The sequence below is a fragment of the Geotrypetes seraphini genome, chromosome 6 (genome assembly GCF_902459505.1).
Source record: "Geotrypetes seraphini chromosome 6, aGeoSer1.1, whole genome shotgun sequence".
In the NCBI taxonomy this organism is placed as follows: domain Eukaryota; kingdom Metazoa; phylum Chordata; class Amphibia; order Gymnophiona; family Dermophiidae; genus Geotrypetes; species Geotrypetes seraphini.
Window position 1 is genome coordinate 20,164,705 of NC_047089.1, and position 21,831 is coordinate 20,186,535.

Genomic DNA, 21,831 nt, shown 5'->3' on the forward strand with positions numbered 1-21,831 from the left:
CTGCCTTAGGCCAGGACAGGAGGGATCCCTCCCGTCTCCTGCCCTGGCCAATACTAATAATTACCACCCTCCCTCCTTCCCTTCCTCGCGTGCTTCTTCCCTGGTGGTCCAACGTATATGCGCTGAAATCCTTTGTAAAGGTAGTAGTCAGTGGCGCACCCGGACCAGTATGCAGGAGCGAGCTTTTCGTGCTCCTGGCTGGCCCTGTACCGCTCCTTGATAGGCTACCGTGAGAACCGCGAATCCTGTGAGAACTTGTGGCAGCCTATCAAGGAGCGGTTCAGGGCTGGCCGTGAGCACGAAAAGCTCGCTCCTGTGTGCCGGCCAGGGTGCGCCGCTGACTACTACGTTTACAAAGGAGGATTTCAGCGCATACACGCTGGACCACCAGGGAAGAGGTATGTGAGAGAGGGTGGTAATTATTAGTGTTGACCTTGGCAGGAGACGGGAGGGATCCCTCCTGTTCCGGCCTAACACTAGGTGGTTTAAGTTAAGGGGAATGGTTACCATAATCTGCTGGCTGGGTTAGAGGGCAGAGGGGAGTATGGGACAATCAAGCCATTGTGACATCACTGATGAGGTTGGCTCTTTTTAGGGGGAAGAGGGTACAGCGAAGGAAGGTGGGACAGTGTTCAGAGCCTGGCAGGGAGGGGGGCTTGGTTCACAGTCTGGTAGGGAATGAGATTGAGTGTAGGGCAGGGAGGAAAGGGGGCTGGGTGCAGAACTTGGCAGGGAAAGGGGCTGAGTGCAGAACCTGGCAGAGCAGGACACTTGAATATTAAGCCGCCCGACATATTCAAGTCAACCATTTTTTCTACTTTTTGGGGGAAAATGGGGGTCTTGGCTTATATTCGGATTGACTTATATTCAAGTATATACAGTAAGTTAATATTTAAGATAAATTAAATTAAAATGCCTTATTCATGTAACCCCAGGGTCCATTCTATTCACCCTGCAAAAGGCTGGCCCTGTACACCGTCTGGTTTATGGAATTTATTTTATGAGACTGAGCCCTAAAAATACTGAGAATCGAGGTTCTGGAACTTGTACAAGCTTTAATGGCATATACTACTAAGGATAAGGGTGAAACAAGTAGATATGAGACCTTTCTATGGATCAACTTAATGTACGTTTGACAAGTTTTCAAGAGTTAGCTTTTCTCCATCCTGTCAATGAAGAAACAATTGACCCACTACTTGTATTTAAACTCTGCAGTTGGCGTTTGTCTTAAATGCTGGTTGTAGTATTTAAATGGTTTGCAGTTATTCAGTGCCATTATCCAGGTAGAAAGTAGTGCTGAATATCCATACAGAGTAGGCAAGGAGGCTCAGACTCTAGATGCTAACGCCAGTATTGAGCTGGCGTTAGTTTTTGGCACGTAGCGCAGGGTTAGCGCGCGGGGCAATGCAGTGCACGCTAAAAACGCTAGCGCACCTTAGTAAAAGGGGCCCTAAGTGATCCTATATGAGATGGGTAACCAATGTTTGGAATGAAGTAATGGTGTGGCATGGTTGAATTTCCTTGAGTTGAAAAGGAGCTTCACCATGAGTTTTTGAATGAGCTGCAGTCATTTGATGTCAGCAAGATGAGTCCATTTAAGAAGTGCATTACAGTAGTACAAGTTGCTAAGGATTAAGGAATGAAGTAAGACCTTTAAAGCAAAGCTAGTAAGATAGGCCCTAATAGAAATAAAAAAGATCCACAGTTTATAAAAAGACACTGAACAATATGTCACGCTGGAAATCCAGGTATTGATCAAAAATTACACCTAATATTTTCACTGAATCATAGAAGGGTACTGGAGAAGCTGCAATAGTAATAGATTTGTCTGAATTAAGCCTTAATTTATGATCCTGCAGCCAGCCTACAATCCTATCTGACTTCTAATAAAGGACCTAATTGCATGTGTTCTGGCATGATCCAGAACCCCCATAATCTCTGCCATCTGCATAAATGTACAGAACTCAAACATTGCATCCCATATATATAGTCCTGATATTTTAAATCTTAAAATAAGAGAGTGTTTCAAAAAGTAGCAGCAAATTGATAGTATTTCATGAAATGAACACCCCTGGCATTTCAAACTCCTGCGCAGGGGAAGATACATTCTTAGAGGAAGTGTTGACATTACCCAATAGATGACATGATGTGCTTAATCGGTAACGCCTCATATACAAAATGGCAGCACCCTTAGCTGTTTGCACGGTAGAGGAACAGCAAGCAGTCATCCGATTTTTGTGGTCGGAGGGTATGAAATCTCGAGAAATTCATAGAAGAATGCTGCAGCAGCATGGAGATGCCTGCATTGCAAGAGAAGTGTATGAGTGGGAAGATGTGTTTAAAAATGGGCGAACATCAATCCCTGATGAGGAACACTCCGGTCATCCCAACACAGACATCACTGATAAGAAGGTGGGTCTTTTTTATTTTTTTTAATCTTTATTCATTTTTACATCTTGCAACAAGTGTATCAATAAATAACAATTGAAATTGAATACATCACTTGAATCTCTATCACATTCAACATTCACTAAAATTTAACCCCCTCCCTCCCATCCCTCCCATAAGCTATGTAATCACAAATATCATATACAATTTCCTTTACTATTAATCTAAACAATTAATAAAATTCTAAAATCCCTCCCTCCCACCCCCTCATTTGCATTGTACTTATAATGGAAAATAGTATCTATTCATTACAATAACTTGTCAATGGCCCCCAGATCTCTTTAAATTTATTATAATTCCCTCTTTGTATAGCAATTGCTCTTTCCATTTTATAGATGTGACACAATGAGTTCCACCAGAAACAATAATTGAGTCTATTCCAATTCTTCCAATTAAATATGATTTGTTGTATGGCGACTCCTGTCATGATCAATAAAAGCTTATTATTGTTTGATGAAATTTGACTTTGCGTCTTCATTGACATTCCAAATAGAATTGTATCATAAGATAATGCCACATGGATCTCCAATAAACAATTTATTTGGCTCCAAATAGATTTCCAAAAGGCCAAGATAAAGGGACAATAGAATAATAAATGATCTAGAGTCCCTACTTCGAGATTACAATGCCAGCATCTATTAGACTTAGAGCTATTCAATTTTTGTAATCTAAATGGGGTCCAAAAAGCTCTATGTAACAGAAAAAACAAAGTTTGTCTCATAGATGCGGACACTACATCTCATTCTCCAAGACCAAATTCGTGGCCATTGAGACGCAGTAATTTGATGCTTAATCTCAGTGTTACAAATATCCTTAAGAACAGTTGTAGGCTTCTTTTTAACTAATCCGGTTATCAATTTATACCACTGTGCAGCCTTGTGACCCAGAAAATCCACCTGAAAGTATAAGAACTCTAAGCTATATTGATTATTAAGATTTTTCCATTCAGGGACCCCGCCTGAATGGCCTGCTTCAGTTGCAACCATCTAAAATTTTGTGATTTATTAAGACCATATTTATGTTGCAAATGTGAAAAATCTTGGAGTTTAACCATATAGTCTGATTTGTTGATTTATGTATTGGAACAGGTGTTAAGTTACTAACATATCATAATGTTTTACAAGTATCCATTAATATTCTATTTTCTTTATATAATCTAGGCATTTTAATACTGAGAACATGACATAAACGCAGAAGAAACATGAGTCGCCATTCCAACCACAACCAATCTGGTGTATTATCAATGGTGGGTCTTGCTGACGCCTGTATTCATAAAAAGCAGATGCATTTCTTTAGAAGTTCTGGCCAGGGAACTGGAGGTCAGCAGAAGATGTATGGAGTAGTGAAATTCAACCACTCTCCACATAACTTCAGTGCATAAGTTAGGCTGGCAAAACAGCAGAATATACAGATAAAATAAAGTGTCCCAGCCATCACTTTCCTTTACACTGTACTTATACGGCAGCAGAAGCCATGGAAAATAGGCCAGATGAGAGCACTTATTGAAAGCATGTCTGTTTTTCACTAGTTGTCAAGAGAAAGAAAAATTTTGGGACCGTACATGAGGCGGTGAAAGCAGGTGATATAGAACAGCTAGCAGCTATGGTCAAAAGTGGAGCCAGTATTAATGAGGTTGATCCAGTTCATAAATTCACACTATTACACTGGGCTGCACATTCCGGAAGCCTTGAGGTAAGAAAAAACCTCCTCTTATTTCTCAGACATAACATTTTTCTATGGTGTTATTTAAATAGACTTCCAGAAGAAGACAATGGAGTGTCAATATTGGAAAGCACTTATGAGATTTGCAGCAACATTGATTGTGAAAGTGCTTTAAAAAATTAACAATGGCACTGGAATTTAGACAGTGCCACTGAAAATACATATTGGTTTAAATGTATAACTTGTACAGCTGTTACGCAACTTACATTTTATTTACAAAATTTCTTACTAACTCTGGGCCCATTTTTGGTATCTCTCTCCCCCTTTCACCTTTTCTGAGGCCTGACAAGCAGTTGATATGGACTACAGGCTCTTTGACAGGAACAGTCAAGCTGCTTGCTCCAGACATATATCACACTATAAATTATGAATAAAATGCTCATTTATAATTTACTAGTCTTTAAGCCCGTTACATTAACGGGTGCTAGAATAGATGTGTCTGTCTGTCTGTCTGTGTTTCTTTCTCTCTCTCTCTCCTTGGCTGCTGTCTGTATTCTTCTGTCTCCCCCCTCCCCCGAGCAAAGCTGTCTGCCCCCAGGACACACCTCCCCCCCAAAGCAGGCCCCTTTCCCTCTCCCTAAATGTCTCTCCATGGCCCTCTTCTGTCTCCCCCCCCCCGAGCAAAGCTGTCTGTCCCCAGAACACCTCCCCCCAAAGCAGCCCCCTTTCCCTCTCCCTATCCATAGCCCCTTCTGTCTCCCCCCAGCACACCCCTCCCCCCAAAGCAGCCCCCTTTCCCTTTCCCCCTGGCTCCCGGTATTGATTCCCTTCTTACCCTCCCAACATCCAGGCGTCTTCTGGCTTGCTCCTCTTCACCAAAGCAGCCTGTGATCGTGGTGGCCGGCTTTAGCGAACCTCGCAGGCTGCTCTCCAACTCGGTAGCACGTTCCCTCTGACGCGATCCTGTGTGTCAGAGGGAGCGTGCTACTGAAGCTGGAGAGCGGCCTGCGAGGTTCTTTAAAGCCGGCCACGATCGCAGGCTGCTCTGAAGAGGAGGATCAGCAGCGGCGAGTGAGGGCGGGAAGTGACACGGCGACTCCTTCTTCTGCACGGAGGTGGAGAGCGGCTTGCGAGGTTCGCTACAGCGGCTGGTGAACCTCAGCAGGCCGCTTTGAAGAGGAGCGGGAGGGAGGAGTCGCTGGTGTCTTCTGCACAGTCACGCGCAGGCGCCGTGAGGACTGGCACAGAAGCACACCTCACGGCGCCACCGCTCACGAATTTTCAAGAGCGCATGCGCCTCTAGCATTTTATTATTATTGATGTTCACATTAGAATGTCAGGTAAGATATGCAAAATGGGAGAAACTTTTTTTAAAAAATTTAATTCTAATGGTAGAGGGGGTGCTGAAAAGTTCTTAGCCCAACCAAGAAGGGAATGACGTGGAGCCATGAAACTTACAAGTTATTCCACACATTCACCCTTAAGTTCAACACATTTGGCACATCATGTCTGAAGTTTCAACCCTTCCAAAAAATACTTTGATGTCTGGTCACTGAAATAGTGCACCATTGCTGCGATCACCCCCAAATCACTTGAAAATTGTCACCCTTTCAAACTTTTTAAGTCTAAAAACAGAAAATAGTCAAATGGAGCAAGATCTGGTGAGTAGGGTGGATGAAACCCCCAACTGCGCCAAAACATCCATCGTTTTGCCAGCCATGTGAGCAGGTGCAGGTACATAGTCTTGCAAAAAGAGAACTTCTTTCTGTAGCTTCTTTCTCCTTTTTTTCTTTCAATGCCTCCTTTACTGACACAGCAAGTTACAGTTGTATTGCCCCCTTGGAAGTTACAGTAGTTTGGCCCCTTGGAAGATAGTCAGTCATTATCCTGATCCCAAAACACTGTGGCCATAACCTTCCCTGCCGACTTTTGGGTTTTGAATTTCCTTGGCCTTGGAGAACCTGAGTGCCACCATTGTATGGACTGTTGTTTTGTCTCAGGATCATAGTGGTGTAACTGCAAATTCTGCTTGGAAGTGTCCACTCAACGTCGTTTCTCATCAGCATTCAAACATTTGGGCACTCACTTGGCTGACAGTTTCTGCATACCCAACTGCTCATGGATTGTACCACCCAACACATTTCTCTGGATATTTGTAGTGTCTCAGCAGTTGTTTTAACCGATATTCGCTAATCTGCTAAAATAAAGTCATGGACATGGTCAACAATTTCAGGAATTGATACCATTTGAGGCTTCCCAGACCTTGCTGTGTCTTCAGTCTTGAAATCTCCACACTGTAAGTTTGCACATCACTTCTTCACGGTGGAGTATGATGGCCATTTGTCACTGAATGTTTGCATTATACATTCATGGACTTCCTTTGGAGTTTTCTTTTGCAGGAATAGGAACTTCATGACAGCTCTGAGTACCACACTTGAACATTCCACACTCTTTGTTGATATGGTTCAATCAATGATCTGAAACAATGTCAAAACATAGCACTTTGCAAAATAAAATAGCACTCTTTTTAGCTACAGCAGCAAAATAATGCTCAGAATTTAGGAAGATGGTTGGGCTATGAACTTTTCAGCACCCCCTTGTATCAGATTGCAATCATTATGTACCCCAAACTGGTCTTTCCTTAGCAACAGCAGCAGATGAATCCAGAGACTAGTGGGATAACACACATCTACCAGCAGGTGAAGATAGAGAAACTGATTAACAGGTGGTCCTATTGGCTGGCACGCTCCCTGTATCTTGAGTATTCTCTATCTCGCAGCAGATGATGGTCGCTTTTCAACTAGCTCTTGAATTCTGGCTGTGACTGGAAAATTATTTTCTCCTGTTGAGGTTTCTCTTCAGTGAGACAGGGGTGTCCGGCTGAACGGTGCTGGCTTTAGGGATTACACCTGGGCCCCCCCCCCAGGTCCCTGCCTCACCCTCCCTCCAGTGATAGAGGGTCTGACTTGGTCTCAATTTTCTTCTTTCCCTTATTGTGTACAAAAAAATAATAATAATAATTTTTCCTTTTTAAATATATATTCCTGATGAATATGCATAAGAGATATTTGCATTTGATTGTGCAAGTAAATGTAAACATACCTCATGTTTCAGGTTTTTGGGTTTTTTTTGCAAAACTATAAAAACCAGATAAATTTGTAGTTTGACATATCTGATGTAGCTAATTAGTTTACTGGAGCATTGTAACCTGAGTGATTTCAAGATCTGTGCTGAAGTAATTGTTAAATAGCATGTGATTAATACTTTTGTTTTCTCCTTGGACAAGCAAAATGGCAGATCCTTGCAAGTAGGTGACATCATCCAATGGAGCCTAAGCAGGAAAGTGCTTCTCTTAGCTTAGACAATTTCTAGAAGTTTGCTTGATACTCCAGGGTGCCTCCTGAAACTGTCATTTTCTTTGTAGATGTGGGCCTCCTTTTCCCTTACAGGCCCTAGTTAAGGTTTTTCCCAATGTTCTTAGTTTTTCCATGTTCTCCTTCTCTGAGCTTTCTTGTTTGGTGCTTGGCTTTTTGTAAAATTTTATGTTAAGATTTTATACAGGTCCAAAAGAAACAATCTCTCTCTTTTTTTTAAAATTTTTTATTCATTTTGCCTCTTACAACAAGTGTATAAGTAATTGACACATTGAAATGTATACATCACTTGAATTTCTTATCATTTTAACCTTAATACATAAGAATTGAATTGATCTCGTCCCTCCTTCCCCTTCCACATTATATCAAACCAAATATATCCAAGAAGAAATCTTAACCAAAAACCCAAAAATTTACCCAAAATTCAGAACCCCCTCCCCCACCCTTCATCTGCATTTATACTTGTATTGGAAAAAATGGTATTTACTCATTACAAAATTTTGTCAGTGGCCCCCAGATCTCTTTGAATTTATTAGAATTTTCTTTTTGTAACGCAATTGCTCTTTCTATTTTATAGACGTGACATAACGAGTTCCACCAGAAACAGTAATTGAGTCTACTCCAATTCTTCCAATTAGATACGATATGTTGTATGGCGATCCCTGTCATAATCAATAAAAGCTGATTATTTTTTGATGAAATTTGGCTCTGTGTTCTCATTGACATACCAAATAGAATTGTATCATAAGATAGAGCCACAGGATTCGCCAATAAACAGTTTATTTGGCCCCAAACTGACTTCCAAAAGGCTAAAATGAAGGGACAGTAGAATAATAAATGATCTAGAGCAGTGTTCTTCAACCTTTTGACACCTATGGACCGGCGGAAATAAAATAATTATTTTGTGGACAGGCACCAGTCTGCGGACCAGCGGTTGAAGAACACTGGGCTAAATCATGGGCTAAACCCCGGCCATCTCCGCCCCAGACCCCTCCCCCATAATAGTGCTAAAATTGTAACACCATTTTTTCCATTCATTTTCCATATATATATATATACATACACATATATATATATATATATATATATATATATATACACACACACACACATAATCAATACATAAGGTTAACCACAAAATTAAACTATGCAAAGCATACTGTATGTTTCTCAATATTCATTCCTACCAGAACACCTGGCCTTAGTCACACATGCAGAACACAGATAACCCCTATGCAAATACGGGACCAAAAACTAAAAGTACTAATATATACAAACAAACCTTAAGATGCAAGACTCTGCATGCAGTACAGTCCCCAGAGAAATATAAACAAATGCATTTCTTCCTGAACAGTGCAAAATATAGACAGCAGATGAAAATTCTCAAAATTGACACAATTCAATCTGTAAATTCAAAAATCATTCCCCCTACCTTTGCTGTCTCCCTCCCTCCATGCTGTGCCTTACCTTCCGGCCTGCTCCTGCCTGGCTGTTTTATGCCGCTCCCGGGGTTATCTTTGAGCCTGCTCCCTCTTCCTCACTGATGCAGTGCACAAAGGCACAGGCAGCGGCTCCTCACGCATCCTGTGCCTCATCCAGAAGCCTTCTCTCTGATGTTGCGACGTTGGAGAGAAGGCTTCCGGTTCAGGCACAGGATGTGCATAGGAGCCGCTGTCCGCGGCTTTGTGCACTGCGGTAGTGAGGAAGAGGGAGCCGGGCCGAAGATAATGCCACATCAATCACACCACGGACCGGCAGCTGAAGAACACTGTCTTGGGCCTGATGCATGTGCTGGCTCTGTGGACCGGCAGGAAATTTCTGCGGACCGGCACTAGTCCACGGACCGGTGGTTGAAGAACACTGATCTAGAGTCCCTACTTCGAGATTACAATGCCAGCATCTATTAGACTTAGAACTATTCAACTTTTGCAATCTAACTGGGGTCCAAAAAGCTCTATGTAAGAGAAAAAACCAAGATTGTTTCATAGATGCGGACACTGTAGATCTCATCCTCCAAGACCAAATTCGTGGTCATTGAGACGCAGTAATTTGATGCTTGATCTCAATGCTCCAAATATCTCTAAAAATATCTCTAAAAAGACATTAGAAATAAAAATGCAACATGTTTTCCAAAACCAAGGGTTCCTTTTATCAAGCCACGCTAGCGGTTTAACGCGTGTAATAGTGCATGTTAAACCGCCAGCCGCACTAACCGCTAACGCCTCCCTTAAGTAGGTGGTAGTTTTTAGGCCAGCGCAGGGGTTAATGCGTGATGAAAAGTTGCGCACGTTAACCCCGCTAGCGAGGCTTGATAAAAGGAACACCAAGTGATCTAATAAAAATATAGACCATATCTTGGAAGAACTACCTATATGTCAGAGACTTGAAGCTAAATTATATTACAAAGATCAAATCTTCACCTAACTAATAAAGAAAACAAGAAATGGGAAAAAGAAAAAGGAAGATCTACTGACTGGCTAGGGCTATATTTATGCAAATGAGAGAAGGATTGATATTTAAATATTTGAGAAATACTCATAAAACATTTACATGGCAAACATAAGAAAAACGTTGCACCAATAACCAATACATGGTTCTTTAAGAGCAAAAATGGCCTTTTTCTCATTGGAGACATTGGGGAAATTGTTTCTTCTGTCCACAAACAAACAAACTTTTCAACACAGAAGATTTATCCACTTCACTGTCAAAGGTTAATTCCAGTGTAGCTCTGCTGGGAATAAAATTACATTACATTAGTGATTTCTTTTCCGCCATTACCTTGCGGTTCAAGGCGGATTACATTCAAACTAAAAACAAGAATTACATTCAAAATTTGAAAGAATAGAATAAGCGATGATATAAAATTTTTAAGGTAATAAAAAAAACAAAAAAAAAACGTTGGGTAAAATCCTGTGTAGACTCCAGGAAATAAGTTAAATTAGCAGTTGGAGCTCAACAGGAGGAAGATCCTACATCTACATCAGGGGTAGGGATCTCCGGTCCTTGAGAACCGTAATCCAGTCGGGTTTTCAGGATTTCCCCAATGAATATGCATTGAAACCAGTGCATGCAAATAGATCTCATGCATATTCATTGGGGAAATCCTGAAAACCCGACTGGAATACGGCTCTCGAGGACCGGAGTTCCCTACCCCTGATCTACATGGATCACTTCAGATTTTGAAACAGGTACATAATATAACAGATACATTTATTTTAGATTTCAACAGTATCATGGGAGAAAGAAAGGAGATGAATTTCGGAAAAGTTCAGAACCTGAAATTGCTAGCTCTAGATTTATTTGCCAAATTTTCTACTTCCTTATGCAACTCGATTGTATCCTTTATCTGAGCAGCCCTGGCAGCTTGCATTCCCTGAATTTGAGGTTCCATTTGCCCAAGCTTCCTTTTACCTGCAAAATCATAGTATGTAGTTCCTGTGTTTTAAGGCACATATCATGGTTTGTGATCATATTGACTTCCTGCAGGACTTGGGCGTTAACTAAAGATGTGCGCTATTATAGAATGCAAGGTATCGGTTGCTAAATTATTTGGGAAGATTTGCACCAAATAAAACCTAGTGTAAAACCTTACGCCTAAATGTTTGGTGCTGATCCCGGCACTACATGCTATCCTAATGGTTTCATCTATTAATGCAAAATGGGCAGCCTGGGGTTCATCTGCTAATGCAAAATATGCAACCTGGGTGCTGTAGCCTAATGATTAGCACACCTGCCTTAAAAAGCTATAGACCTGAGTTTAAGTCCCACTGCAGCAGCTGGCTGCCCTAGACAACCATTGCTGGGGTAACCATTGGACTTGATGAGACTCTGGACCCAGCCCCAGACCTCACTTGGCCTATAGGTTATAGATTTTCTCCCCCCCCCCTCCCCTTCTCCACTGCTCCCTTTCCTCTCTCACTCCCTTGCAGAGCTATAAAGTTTGTCAGGCAGCAGCAGCATGACAGGCTGCCTTCAGACAGCTCCTGGATCTCCCCTCTGCAGCATTCCATCTACAGGAAATTGCATCAGAGGAGTAAGAATATGGCAGAGGGAAGACATAAGGACTGTTCAAAGGCAGCATGTCATGCTTCTGATGGTGACTGACGTACAGCACCGTGGGAGAATAAGAGGTAAGAGAGCAGTGCTGCACCTATTGGGGGGGGGGAAGGAGGATAGAGGGGGCAATGGAAGTAATGTGATGGAGGAGCTGTTCTGTAAGAGATGGTATCCACTTATTGAAAAAGAGTAAAGATCTTCTAGAACAGACTGGCTAGCCTACTAAGGAGGGCTTTAAAGTAGGACTGTCAAATGAGTGAACAAAGCTCTCGGGTAAGTACAACATTAAACACAGCTTTCAAAATTTTGCCCAATTTCAATCTATCTACAGTGCCTATATATAATGCTTATACAGTGGTACCTCGGTTTGCGAGTGCACCGGTTTGCAAGTGTTTTGCAAGACGAGCAAAACATTCACAAAATTGGTGCCTCAGAAACCGAGCGTGCCTCGATTTACGAGCGCCCCCCCGTGATCAGCACCCTCCATTCACGTCGCACACCCTCCCCGCCGCGATCCGGCATCCCCCATGAATCCACCCACCCACCCGATCACATTTCTTACCCCCGTTTGGCACTGGCACCAATGCACAGGACATGCCGGTGCCGGTGCCTGAAGATCTGCCTCCTTCGCGCTGGGTCATGAGCATCTGCGCATGCTCAAGGTCTTCGGGTTCCTGTTCTCTCTGAGGCTGATCTTGGTTGCTTGTGTTTCCAGCTTTGGAATGTTTCACCCATCTCCTAATACTGCTAGCGCCCATGCACACATCTTCATATACACGCATAAGAACATAAGCAATGCCTCTGCTGGGTCAGACCTGAGGTCCATCATGCCCTGCAGTCTGCTCATGCGGCAGCCCAACAGGTCCAGGACCTGTGCAGTAATCCTCTATCTATACCCCTCTATCCCCTTTTCCAGCAGGAAATTGTCCAATCTTAAACCCCAGTATCGTACTTTGCCCTATTACGTCCTCTGGAAGCGCATTTCAGGTGTCCACCATACGTTGGGTAAAGAAGAACTTCCTAGTATTCATTTTGAATTTGTCCTCTTTCAACTATTCTGAATGCCTTCTTGTTCTTTTATTTTTTTAAAGTTTGAAGAATCTGTCCCTCTCTACTCTCTCTATGCCCTTCATGATCTTGTAAGTCTCTATCATATCCCCTCTAAGTCTCCTCTTCTCCAGGGAAAAGAGACCCAGTTTCTCCAATCTCTCAGTGTACGAAAGGTTTTCCATCCCTTTTATCAGACGTGTTGCTCTCCTCTGAACCCTCCCGAGTAACGCCATATCCTTCTTAAGGTACGGCGACCAATATTGGATGCAGTACTCCAGATGCGGACGCACTATCGCCTGTTACAACGGCAGGATAACTTCTTTCGTTCTGGTTGTAATACCCTTCTTGATTATACCTAGCATTCTATTCGCTCTCTTAGCGGCCGCTGCGCACTGTGCCGTCGGCTTCATTGTCATGTCCACCATTACCCCCCAAGTCCCTTTCTTGGGTACTCTCATTCAATATCCCTCCCATCGTATAGTTATACCTCGGGTTTCTGCTTCCCACATGTAATACTTTACATTTCTCAACGCTGAAGTCTTTTGAGAATTTCTGCAGTGGGTATTTCCTCTTTTAACAAGGCACTCAATGACATCACGTTGACAAAATGAAACATCAGTGTTGGTCATTTTGTTTCTACTGCCTGTGGTCACGTGATAGAAGCTAATAATTTCACAATACCTCAACGACTTGTAGTGTAAAGTCTGTACATTAAGATGATGTACTTGTTTTTCCTACATTGATAAATTCTGATTTGTAAAAAATTGTTGCTCATTAATGTCTGTCTATCTGTCAAGAACTTGAAGATTTAACAAAGTAAAGAGGAATCAATGTGGTTTAATGTGGAAAGAAGGAATGGAAGATCTCTTTATATCCTATATAATAAAACCCTAGCCGCGCATGTGCACTCTTACCTGCGTGTTCTGTGATCTCTGATCTGTGATCAGTAGGTCTGTGGCGGCAGGAGTGCGCATGCGTGCATATATCGCGGGGCCGCCAGGACTGGCCTGCAGCGCTGGATTCCCTACTCTCCACCTCCTCAAGGAAAAATTAAAAGCTGCGGTATCGGCTCCTGTCATGAGCCACACCGGTGTCGGAGAAGGCTTCCGACGCTGGCGGGGATCGTGAGAGGAGCCGCGGCGGCACTTTTAAACTTAAAAAAAAACCTTCGGCCGCAGCAGGCCAGCCTGCGGGAAGGGAAGGGGTAGCTGACAAAGAAGAGGACTAGCCTGCTGTGGCCGAAGGTTTTTTTTTTAAAGTTTAAAAGTGCCACAGCGGCCCCTTTCCCCTCTCAGGGAGGGGCCGAACGGAGCAGGTCAGATCGCGGTAAGAAAAGGGAAGGGAGGGTGGGGGAAAATGCTGCTACTGCTGCACAGGGACCTGGAGGGGAAGGGAAATACTGCTGCTGCTTCAGCACAGGAAAGTGGAGGGGAGGAGGAGGGAAATGCTGTTGCTGCTGCACAGGGAAGTGGGGTGGAAATGCTGCTGCACAGGGAAAAGGAGGGAAAGAATGACAGACAGAAGGTGGGAGGGAGGGAGACAGAAAGAAAGGAAGAAAGACACAGGGGCAGGGAGAGGGACAGAAAGACAGACAGAGAAAGGGGGCCAGGGAGGGAGAGAGACAGAAAGACAGACAATTTTCTAGCACCCGTTAATGTAACGGGCTTAATGACTAGTTCGTGTGATATTCAGTTTTAATTTACAGTCAGAAGAAATAGATGGAAATTTAACAGAAGCCATTCATAAAATTGCTATGAAAGAAGAGATGCTGTTGCTAGGTGAAATCCTGACTGCGCTGCCACTTGTGAGGACTTGCCATCCTGCTTTTCCTCCAAGAAAGCCAAGTTTCTTGCCTGTGAACAGCAGGATGCAAGCCCTTATGTATCCTCTCACCAGTCCTAGGAATTGTCTTCTAAAATAATCTAAGAACTGGGGTGACTCGGTGTGGGAAGTGATGCATTTGTGCATTGTTTATCATTTATTGAATGTACTATGCCCCTTTTCTATATCAGATCAAGGCAGTGTACATTAAAAGAAATAAAAAATCTTACTAGATATAAAAGGTGACCTCAATGATCAAATAGGATAGACTCATTCTTCTAAAACACAAATAATACACACATTCATTCAAAGGTGAGCTCTTTAACAGAGAAAAATTTCTTAAAAAGCTACTTTGAAAAAATAAGTCTTGAATGCTACTCAAAACACAGTGTGAGAATCCTCTAACTGGAGATACGGCGGAAAAGAATTCCAGAGGGCTGATTTCTTTGGAGGGCACAGCTTCTGGGAATCTTCTAAGCTGAAAGAAGCTTTTTCTTGCATGGATCTTGTTGGCTGATGGTACCCAATTTTGAGTACTTGTATCTTGCTTTCTACAGAGATGCATTCTGCTGGTCAGTAACATGTTATTTGTATTGAAATTAAGTTCTGATGCTGCACTGGGGCTTTGATACTTATGTATTTACTTTTGCCTTTCCATTAGTATGTTACACATGCTGAAGAGCTGTAGTGCCTCTTTGTCTAGCGCAGTTCTGAATGTCATTTCTGTCTAGTGTCTTCATTGGCTGTTGTGGCATGGAGCTGATTTAACTGATGTAACTACAAAAGACTGGACAGCTGCTCATCTCGCTGCTATTCGGGGGCAAGATGCTTGTATGCAGGTAAATAGCAAAGCTCTCCTTTCACAGAACTGCAATAAATGAAATGGTTTTAGGCTATATTAGGACTAGGGGGCATGCAATGAAGCTATTAAGTAGTAGATTTAAGGCAAAATGGAAAGAATATTTCTTCACTACATGTGTAATTTAAACTCTGGAATTCATTGCTGGAGTTAGCTTAGCAGGGTTTAAAAAAGGTTTGACTATGTGAGGAGAGTGTGGCCTAATGCAAGTTCAATTCCAGCCTACTCCTTGTGACCTAATTTGCCTTTGTCCCAGGTACCATAGTTAGATTGTGAGCCTGCCGGGATAGATAGGGAAAATACCTAAGAGTACTTGATTACTATTCAATGTATTGTAAACCACTTTGGATGAATCTTTTCATGAAAAGGGCAGTTAATAAATCCCAATCAATGAATAAAATTTCCTAAAATAAAAGTCCATAAGCCATTATCAAGATGGATTTGGGGAAATCCACTGCTTATTCCTAGGATAAGCAGCATATAATATGTTTTACTCTTTGGAATCTTGCCAGGTACTTGTGACCTAGGTTGGCCACTGTTGGAAACAGGATACTGAGCTTGATGGACCTTATGTTCTTAAGTTCTAACTGCAGTTTTCTAGTTCTCCAACAGCGAGAGATTAGAGAAAATGGGCCTCTTCTCCCTTGAAAAGAGGAGACTGCGAGGGGACATGATTGAAACATTCAAAATACTGAAGGGAATAGACTTAGTAGAGAAAGACAGACTGTTCACCCTCTCCAAGGTAGGGAGAACGAGAGGGCACTCTCTAAAGTTGAAAGGGGATAGATTCCGTACAAACGTAAGGAAGTTCTTCTTCACCCAGAGAGTGGTGGAAAACTGGAACGCTCTTCCGGAGTCTGTTATAGGGGAAAACACCCTCGAGGGATTCAAGACAAAGTTGGATACGTTCCTTCTAAACTGGTGAGACTGGACTCATTTGGAGCACTGGTCTTGACCTTGGGGCCGCCACGTGAGCGGACTGCTGGGCAGGATGGACCACTGGTCTGACCCAGCAGCGGCAATTCTTATGTTCTTATGTTCCAGTTAGGTTTAGAAATTGATTTTGTTGGCTTAGTATTTAGTTTGCTGCATTATTACAGCCACACTCTCTTAAGTGTAATGGAGCTGTAAAAACATTATAAATGCAGAATATGGTATCGTGGACCCACGGCCATACACAAGGGTTGCAAGTAAAATCGCCTTATTAAAATTCAAATTAAGGATTCTTCGAGTCTGTTCTCTCTTAATCCTTTATTGTCCATGTATACAAGTCCCATCCCCTTTTTTTCCCTTTCCACAGGCTTGATATGTTAGCCAAGCTTGAAACTTTACTAGAGTTCCTTTGAGCCCTGTCCCTGACAGTCTCCCAAATTCAGTGAATGCTACTTTTCTTTTTTTACTCCAAGGTCCTTCAGCCTGTCCCTGACATAGCTTCACCGGTTCAATACGCAGTCATTTCTTTTTAACTTCAAGGTCCCTTTAGCATTTCCCTGACATGGCTCCACATGTTCAGTAAACACTTGTCCTACCTCAATTAAGCCTCTGCTTCTTTCTGGCAAACATAAAGGGCTCCTTTTATCAAGCCACGCTAGTGGGGTTAACACATGCGACTTTTCATCACGCGTTAACTCCTGCGCTGGCCAGAAACTACCGCCTGCTCAAGAGGAGGTGGTAGCAGCTAGCACGGCCGGCAGTTTAGCGCGGCTTGTTAAAAGGAGCCCAAAGTAGCCAAATCAAAAATATCACAACTTTTTTTTTGTAGGACATCAGAAATAACACTTGTTGGACCAGAATAGCTATAATGCTATACCACAGTGTCTTATCAGTAGTCCCGTTTTTAAAAAAAAAATTTTTAATTTATATTAAATAGTAGTGCTTAAAACTGCTTCATATCTTCAATAAATATCATTAAATGCTTTGTCTTCAAAATTGTATTGTATTTCAAAATTTTAATAGTCAGCAAACTTAGCTTTGTGGTCGCGTCGGGGAGGGAATGAACAAGCCGACACGATCATGTTTTGCCACCAGGACTGTTTCAAGGCTCTCTTTCCCCCTTTTTCCTTTCTAATGCAGAGTCAGCACTTGGCTAGTTAAGTGCAGATATTCTGCATTAACTGACCAAGTTAACTGCATAAAGAGAATTGCACAAAAGTCGCTCCTTTCTCTGTGGCTCACCATTTCTGGTTAGATACTGAATATCGTATCACACTTGACCAGGTATGTTTTCGCCACTCCCTCATACTTGGAAATTCAGTGCTGAGCCAAGACATGGCCAGGCATTGAATTTCCAAGGATACACTAGCGGCAGTCAACAAAACACTGCTGCTGGCTGAATATCAAGCCCAAAGGTGTTAAGCAGCATTCACCAAGGGCATAGGTCAGTTGAAGCTCACTGAGGGGAAAGCTTGAAAGTAAAACTAGCACTGAAGGTAAAAAAAGGTGTAATATGGTTAGTGTGCTTTATTACATCGAGCTCCTGGTCAATACTTGCTGTGAAGTAGCAGGAAAGGTGGAACTTTTGCAAAATGTTGTAAATGAAAAATTGGTTAACATAACCCAGGGGTCCCCAAAGTGCCTCCTTGAGGGCCGAATCCAGTCGGTTTTTCAGGATTTCCCCAATGAATATGCATTGAAAGCAGTGCTTGCACATAGATCTCATGCATATTCATTGGGGAAATCCTGAAAACCCGACTGGATTAGGCCCTCAAGGGGAGGGACTTTGGAGACCCCTGGCATAACCTATTGTTGTCTGTAACTGGTTGTCCCGGGATCCCCCTTCTTATACTCAATGGAGATCCTTGATGATTATACATGCTACGTTGGAGCGGAGATTGGTAGGAGACCTGGACCGTGGTCCGGGCCATCGATTCTCTCAGACCTGGGAACGTTTTTGGCTGGACCTTACACCTCATGCCCGTAGTAGATTATTGAATCTGTGAGAATGACCTTATGCTTCTCGACATGGCACTGGACTCCTAGGGGTTGGGGATGGGGGATGGGGGTGGGGGGTGGGGATGGAATTTCTGTTTTCGTGGATGACTCTGCTGATTGTTTTGACTGTTGACATGTTTTGTAGTTGAAATTAATAAAACACATTTGAACATAACCTATTGTTGTCTGAATGAAAATAACACTGTCAAATGGCATCTACCGTTCAATTTTGTTTTAAATTTCTTGCATTATATTTCTTAATGTTTTCCAAGGCCCTTATAGCTAATGGAGCAAATGTAATTGCAAGAGACCATCGAGAATGTACTCCGTCACACCTTGCAGCAGCCCATGGACATTCATTTACTTTAAAAACCATACTTCGTAGTGGCGCGGTAAGGACTTTTATCCTATGAATCAATATTTTTTTCTTTGTGGTATATTAGTGCACATTTACTAGAATGTCTTATTTTATACTGTCAGAATCAGCATGTGTATAAAAGGTACATTGTCAAAAGCGTGGAGGACTGTGGTGCGCCGACATTTGAGCGCAGTACAAATGCATGCTGCTTTTGAGGCCTTCTGTTTTACGCTATTATTCTCCCCTTACCTATTGTTGTTTTTCTCTTAGATGTTTCCTTTACTATCTTTTAAACTTGTATTTCTTTTCCTAGTCTCTTCCTTTTGTGTCATTCGTTTGTCTTATGAGTCATATTTAAATTGTCAATTTCCCTTAAATTATTGTAATTTTAATATTTTAATATTTTGTACATCGCTTAGAATGTGGTATAAGCGATCAATCAAATACTTAATAAACTTGGAAACTTGGTGTGTGTGTGTGGGGGGGGGGGAACCCCTTGACTACACTTTGGGCTCCTTTTATCAAGCTGTGCTAGCGGTTTAACGCGCGTAATAGCGTGCATTAAACCGCCGGCCACGCTAGCCGCTACCGCCTCCTCTTGAGCAGGCAGTAGTTTTTAGCCAGCGTGGGGGTTGGCGCGTGATGAAAAGTCGCGTGTGTTAACCCTGCTAGCGCGGCATGATAAAAGGAGCTCTTAGAATTGCTCGTGCTTCCGTTGGGGGGGAGGTCGAGGGAGGGACCCCCCAGTATACTGAAAACTCCCATTCTTTTTGCTGTTTGGGAGTTTTCAGTGTAGTGGGGGGTTCTGCCCCCACATCCCCCCTCCCAATGAGAGCGCGAGGACTTCTAAGTGTAGTGTGGTTTCCCTCCCACACACCCTCTTAGAGCGCAAAAGGGAAGGCCTCAAAGCGGCGGAAGCTACGGTGCACATTTGTCTTGAGCGCAAATGTCAGCGCACCACTGTCCTCTGCCGTTTTGACGGGTCACCGTATAAAAGACAGCTGAGTTTGTGATTGTCATGTCTGCTGTAGGGTTAGCAGCAGAGATGTCAAGTTTTCCAATTCTAACCTGGAGATTTTGAACGTACATCCCAAAGCAGTGTAGGATTTGTAGCGCCTCATCCTGCCCATTGGCATCAGTGCTGCAGCTCCCATAATGCACCAGCTTGGCATGGGCAAAAATCCAGCTCTGCAGCTCATGAAACTGTTCCAGCACAAGAGTGCACACTGATAGTGCAGAGCTAACACAGGCCTTGTCTTGCTCTCTAATTGATCAACAGCTGCTGTTACAAGTAGAAGCCAATGGAACCTGAGCTGTTGATCAATTAGAGAGCAAGACAAGGCCTGTGTTAGCTCTGCACTATCAGTGTGCACTCTTGTGCTGGAACAGTTTCATGAGCTGCAGAGCTGGATTTTTGCCCATGCCAAGCTGGTGCATTATGGGAGCTGCAGCACTGATGCCAATGGGCAGGATGAGGCGCTCTTTGTTTTGCTCTCTGGAGCAGCTATATTTATTCCTACAGAAATGTTCAATGAACTTGTCAAGGGCTGCTGTGAAAATTTGTCATTAGTTCCATATCAACAGACAGATATAACACTATCTCAATCTACCGGCATTACTCCTGTGCAGATAAATACTTATTCATTTCATGATCAGAGGGTGGCCAACACTGGGGATTTTGGTTTTGGCTGTCTTGACTAAACTGTAAGCTTTTTTGAGCAGAAACTGTCTCTTCTATGCACTGTAGAAATGATAAGTAGTAGTAATAAACTGAATCTGCAAGCCCAAATCCATTGCATAGTTTGGGCCAAAATTGAAACTGGACAGCACAGCTCCCCCACTGAGCAAAAGTGAGCTGCTTGGCTCTCAACCCTGGCCCCCAAAAGAAAGCTGCCTTCCCCAAGCCTGCCTTAGAAGTCAGATGGTCTAGTGGCGTCTTTGGAATAAGAACCAATCCCCTATATTTCTGCCCATTCTAACTCTGCATTCAAAATGGCTGCAGGGGTCTTCTATGGCAGTCTCACGGCAGCCATTTTGAAGTTGGAATTACTGTGGACAGGAGTGATCTTCAGTCGCTGCTGTTCATGCCAGCTCTAATCTCAAAGTGGGTACTGTGACCTCCTGTGTAGAGAATGACACAGTTAGTGGCAGTTACCCGGAGGTTAGTGGCAATGTTCTTTGCGAGTATCAGCTGTTGTCGGCTGAATTTGGCGGTTCCTAATGAAGGGGCTTATTGCCTCGAAACCGATCCCGGTTGGACCAGTCTAGCAACTTTGCAATTTCTGCTTGAGAATTTGGGACAATATTTGGCTGGAGTGTCGATTATTCCTGGATTCCTCAATTGATTCAGCTAAGTACTTCATCTAGCGATTCTCCAATGGATTTTTCCTTTTGAGACTGCCGCTGTTTGTCTTTCTATCGGGTTTACAGGTGGGGGTAGAAATTTCCTTTTGATATATTGATATTATTATTACAATATTAGTTTGATTGACTATATCACAAAGTTTTTACACTGCAGAGCACACAAGCAGGGCTCTCCCATGTGTGCAGGCTGAAAACATCGGGTTACAGCCTTTATGTTTAAGCCTCTGGGCGGGATATTAACTCGCTTGACAAAGCTTATTACCTCACACTGAGGGCCCTGCATTCACCATTTAAATTTTATTTATATAAATTTAGTTGTGCAGTTAATAGTGTATTATCAGGAAATTTTTGCCTCTATCCTGTGTTCCCTCATAGCTATATTGTGTGACATAGCCGGTCACCACTGGTTTTCATTGGCTTTCCGACTAAGGTATGAGGCCAGATAGACCTGCCTGAAAAGCAGATCTATCTTTGTCTATTAGCCTAAGCCAGCCAACTGATGAAAATCAGCTTGGTCAGCTAAGTGTGAGCTGCCAAACTTTGACCCGGATATTCAGTGCCAGTGACTGGACATGACACCAGCATTGAATATCCAGAATTGCCACTGACCAAGTGAAGTAGCCAGGTTTCAATATCAGCCCTTTGACTTCTAGCATTTATAGGGTTACCAGATGTCCAGGAAAACCCAGACATGTCCTCTTTTTAGAGCCTGAAGGGATTTTAAACCCAGCAGTTTGACCAGGTTTTGGAAGTCCCCGAGCTCGGGGGCCATGTCTGGAGGCCCTCTGCACATGTGCAGATGTTGACGTGATGACATCATAGGTGTGCGCATGCTTGTGACGTCATCATGTCAACGTCTGCACTTGCACAGAGGCCTTCCAGACTTTGGGGAAGGAGACGAGAGGTTT

General features: G+C 43.0%; 1 protein-coding gene across 2 annotated transcripts in view; it reads left to right on the forward strand.

The window, feature by feature from the left end:
• ANKRD42 (ankyrin repeat domain 42) overlaps positions 1 to 21,831 on the forward strand; it is a 73,007-nt gene that overhangs the window by 9,707 nt on the left and 41,469 nt on the right. The window contains exons 2-5 of one of the 2 annotated variants that reach the window (XM_033947709.1): positions 3,609 to 3,694; positions 3,977 to 4,140; positions 15,143 to 15,250; positions 18,474 to 18,593. In XM_033947709.1, coding sequence (XP_033803600.1) covers positions 4,051 to 4,140; positions 15,143 to 15,250; positions 18,474 to 18,593 — 318 coding nt within the window. In that variant the 5' untranslated portion in view covers positions 3,609 to 3,694; positions 3,977 to 4,050. The remainder of the gene's footprint in view (positions 1 to 3,608; positions 3,695 to 3,976; positions 4,141 to 15,142; positions 15,251 to 18,473; positions 18,594 to 21,831) is intronic. The other variant, XM_033947708.1, reaches the window with a different exon arrangement.